General features: G+C 44.2%; 1 protein-coding gene across 1 annotated transcript in view; it reads right to left on the bottom strand.

Moving 5' to 3' along the window:
- Nucleotides 1–3837: 3837 nt before the first annotated feature.
- Nucleotides 3838–4304, bottom strand: part of T265_10244 (hypothetical protein) — a gene marked incomplete at both ends in the record, with an annotated part of 17589 nt that continues 17122 nt past the window's right edge. Inside the window, one exon of the mRNA XM_009176561.1 lies at nucleotides 3838–4047. Within this exon, the coding sequence (XP_009174825.1) occupies nucleotides 3838–4047 (210 nt within the window). The remainder of the gene's footprint in view (nucleotides 4048–4304) is intronic.

Raw genomic sequence — 4304 nt, 5'->3', positions numbered from 1 at the left:
TTAACTGGATTTCCAGAGCTGCCGGTGGCTATTGAAACCCAACAACAAAATATCTGCCCTTGTTTCTGGACGTAGTGTCGGATATGCGCTCCATAGGATGTGCCGAATCGAGTGTCCATGCCCTAGAGGAATGCGATGGATCAATTTTCCGGGGAAAAATTTCAACGCATAGTGTTTCTTTTCTCATTTTGGAAAGAGGTGTGATGCGTGATATAACTAAATCTGGCAAAAGTGGTCTGTTGTATCCAAAGCTAGGTGAACTATCAGGGTAGTTGTTCCTAAAAATCCGGATAAACTTTACTCTTACAGGCTTTTTCAACCTCGAACTTCCTTTGGAGACCTATTGGCAAACCTAATTTTTAAAAACGTAGCACCTCCGTGTTTTTTTTTGCAGGGAAACGATTCACTCCAAATCATTTTGATCCAAAGAAGGCTTTTTCGATCGACTGATCCTAGTGTATAAATAAATCCGGATTGACTAGAAAACATACGTGAAAAAATAAGACCGGGGGTGCATGATCACGAACGTCGGTCCGGCGTAGAACAATAGGAATTATAAAAATGCAAAAGAACGACAGCATAATGATGATAAGAGCAGTCTCTCAGCCACCTAGCTGTCACACCACTCGGTGGAATCACGATGATTGAAATAATGCCAGGTTGACGAGCCCAGACTAGAGCAGTCGAGGTGCCGAGGTCGGATTCGAACTACGGAGGTTCCGGTCATGGAGTTCACGCCTTAACCACTGAGCTGTCCTGAACTCAGTGGTTACCAAAACGGAATTGAGGTACAGCCTGATCAGATAGGCTAGTTTGTTGAACCCATAGCATAGCGGATTCACAGGTGCCTTTGAGTGTGATCGTGAATGGTCAGATTATTAATGGTAGACTAATTTGATTAAACTCGCTAACAGAGCCGATCCTTCAACCACATTCTCGACATTTTGACGAAAGATGCAGCATCAGAAGAACACTCATAATCAGCACCATAACCTGTAATAAATGACATTTTCTGGCTGTAACATCTATCACGTTGACGATGAAATTCCCCACGTTTATTCTGTCCCCAGTTGTAACCCCCGTCCCACTTTTGTGTTTAGTGTGTATATGTGAAGTGACGTTTGTCTGTCCTTACTACTTCACCCATTTGGCTTTGAGGTCTCCGGCCACTCCTAGCCGACTTTGCACGTGTGACTGTCGCACGTGGGAGCCCGTTTGCTCCCTTGGTTTGTAATTTTGTAGTCCAAGTGGAGCGTTTGTTTTGGACGCGTACCTACTGTCGAAGTTTGTATAATTTGTGAATTTGTCTTACACTAATAGTACCGTACAGAAACCCAGCTCCGACTTTGTTTTGCCTACCCGGAGGTTCTGGTATTACGCGTCACTCGAAGATACCTGTTACACTGGCCAAAAACAATGTTAAACCACTGTACATTGCTTCTCCTACTGCGAGAATACTATCCATGAGATTGGTTAAAACGTTCTCAAGCCCGAGGAATCCTCTGGAAACAGGATTTGGTCGTGTTAACCATGAACGAGACCAAAAGCGACCAACAACTCATCCAGAATTGTCTGGTTGGTCATTCAGTCACGCCTGAGCTTGGTCGGTTTTGTATGAAGCCGGTGCGAATGACCTTGAGAACTGCTACCACTTTGCTTTTCTCCATATTTACCGCCATTTTTCAGAGGCAACACTATCAGCATCCACATACGAACACCGGACGTACGTTTTGTTCACTGTGACTATTGTCAAATTGCTCGCATGGCACCAATGGACCCGACTCATTGGCTGTTTAGCCTTTTGCCAGGCGGATGGTGATCAGCGCCATCTGCCAGGTTAGCATACCGATTGTTAGTAAAATAATCCAAAGAGCAACAAAATCAAAACAGTATTTTTATCACGTTAAGATGGTTCCAAACAATGAAAAAACATCTCGCTGTCATTTATGGGCTGACTGCATAGTTAAGGTGGCCACATCTCAAAATGCAGGTGCTGCTTTTTGAAACTGATGGGTTTACAACCTCAGTGCGCGCCACTGTGCGCATTTTTCAGGTCGCACTCTGTTCAAACAATTTCCGTCATTGAATGGATGAGCGCGAAGTTTGCATGTACAGCTCGCGACAGGCTACACCAGTCAGTCTGACAAGCGGAAAGTACCGGGGGCTATCCAATAAACGCGACCAGATAGGCAGTGTGGACTTGGTAGGCAGCCGAGACCACTACCAAGTTAGGACTTGTATGCGGTGGCAGCAAACCATGCGAATAGTGCGCCAAACATGGAGACAGAAACGGCATTTCTGGCCATTCGTTTAGTCTCGCAAGAAAAACAAACACCAGTGAACATGCAGCAACAACGGAACTGCCAAGGGATCAGTCGTACTCAGCTCCTCGCGATATCTCGGATATCGTAGCGACTGAAAAATGAGGCGGCCTGGTGCAGTACATTCAGTTACCTGAGAACATCATAAACGAGACATTCGGCTGGGTTCCAGGTGAGTCTCTCAAAAAAACCAAATTTGTTTGCAAAGGAGTGTATATTCGCTAAATAAACAAGCTCTTTTCGTCTGACCGATTTTCACGTCCTTGTCAGTCTTGTTTTGTTCTAACCCACCAGGAGCATGAGCATAAGTAGCTTCCGAAAAAATTAGCTTCCAAACAGAACAATTTGCCGTACGCAGAAAACGGATTGAAACTGTGGTAGAAATGAGAGCGGATACAGCACCATAGGTCCCAGTGGTCCCACTTAGTACAAATCAGCAAGCCTCGCACGGGCACACACTTAGTAGAGAAATCTCTGAAGCATGGATGGATGGTTTTACGATGGCTTGTCGCTTGTCGCCAAACAAGTGGTGCTGTGTGGTGAATACTATCAACTCCGATTACTTGGGACGCCAGCGATGCAGCCACTGCACTTCGTCGGCTTTCATATGTTATATGCGAGGCAACTTACGAAATTAAGGAAGGCCGGACAGTTTTCTAACATGACGGACGAGAAAATTTTTTACATTCATGGTTGGACAAACGAGGGTAGATTTTTGCTTGCGTCATTTAGTTTTTTGCTTAAGTGTCTGGAGGAAACGTGCTCGGTTAGTCTGTATTGCAAATGATCCTGAATTAAAGGCAAAAACGAAACCGATTGTGGGGCATGTGTGGATCATTTCGTAAACCTTAATAATGCTGGGCTATCGGAAAGTTTAACAGCAACCTTATGAGTAGCTTACTGCGTCCTAATGATGGTACTTGTGCTACGGTTTTTTTTCTCTCACAATACATAGTCTATCTGCTGTTAGGTGTAGACAATGAGTGTGAAGTTTCTTCGGTCTGCCCAGGGCTTCCAAGCACCATTAGATGAAACACCCCTCATGAGACGTGACTGCGTAATAAATTGATCCCAGTCTCCATATTGGAACTATAAGTCCTCATTATCACACCGAATATACCATCTCCCATGCTAAGTGTCACCATCTTCAGAAGGTGGATTTGCATATTCACACCAGGTATGAAACGTAGATGACCAAACAGGTGACGCTTTGCAACCAAAACCTCACTATATTCTGTTTGTCGCAAAAAAATGGTTTCAGCCAGTAATAAATGAGCAAAAAAGCTCCAGCTTTTATACCAGGGCATTCAGGTAAATTTTCCAAGACTTACCGATCAACTTTTTGAAATTAAGTGTAAAACGGAAGATGATCTGGAATAGTAAGCTATTCATACACTATTTGAGCTCCCATTAGTCTCTTTTGAACAGTGTCCACCTGCCTTAAGGCAAATATTCTGGTGAGGCCACACCAAAGGAGGAAATTACTGGACTCGGTTTCCGCTTCTAGTAAAGTTCACTAGCAGTGCAAATTCTTGGCAGTGCGGTGATTTGAACTTTGGGCGTCTGACACGCAAAGTTTTCTTGTTACAACTGATCCAAAAGCACGGGGGGACGCATCTGCATCTTTACATCTGAAATGGCAACTATGTTCACGCATGATTGATTTGCCCGATATTCCGAACAATGATGAAGTAAGTATCCTGGTTGTATCGATCGATTGACCCGCCTATCAGAACTCCTCAGTCAGATAGCGCTTGAAACCACGGTATACCGACTTGGTAAGTAAATGGCCAGTTACATCCATTTCCATCCACATTCAGGAAAGAAGATAACGTTTCTGGGTGGAATTTTCACCACTGAACGTTTCGATGACCTCGAACAGCCTTCAGCAATAGCCGACCTATCTATTAAAGGAATACGTGTCAATCGGTGTTAGCATTGAAACAGCCAACATTCTATGCAGTATCCCGATTGGTCAGCATC

The sequence above is a fragment of the Opisthorchis viverrini genome (genome assembly GCF_000715545.1).
Source record: "Opisthorchis viverrini unplaced genomic scaffold opera_v5_348, whole genome shotgun sequence".
Taxonomy (NCBI): domain Eukaryota; kingdom Metazoa; phylum Platyhelminthes; class Trematoda; order Opisthorchiida; family Opisthorchiidae; genus Opisthorchis; species Opisthorchis viverrini.
Note: the sequence above shows the minus strand (reverse complement) of the source record. Positions and strands in the feature narration are given on the sequence as shown.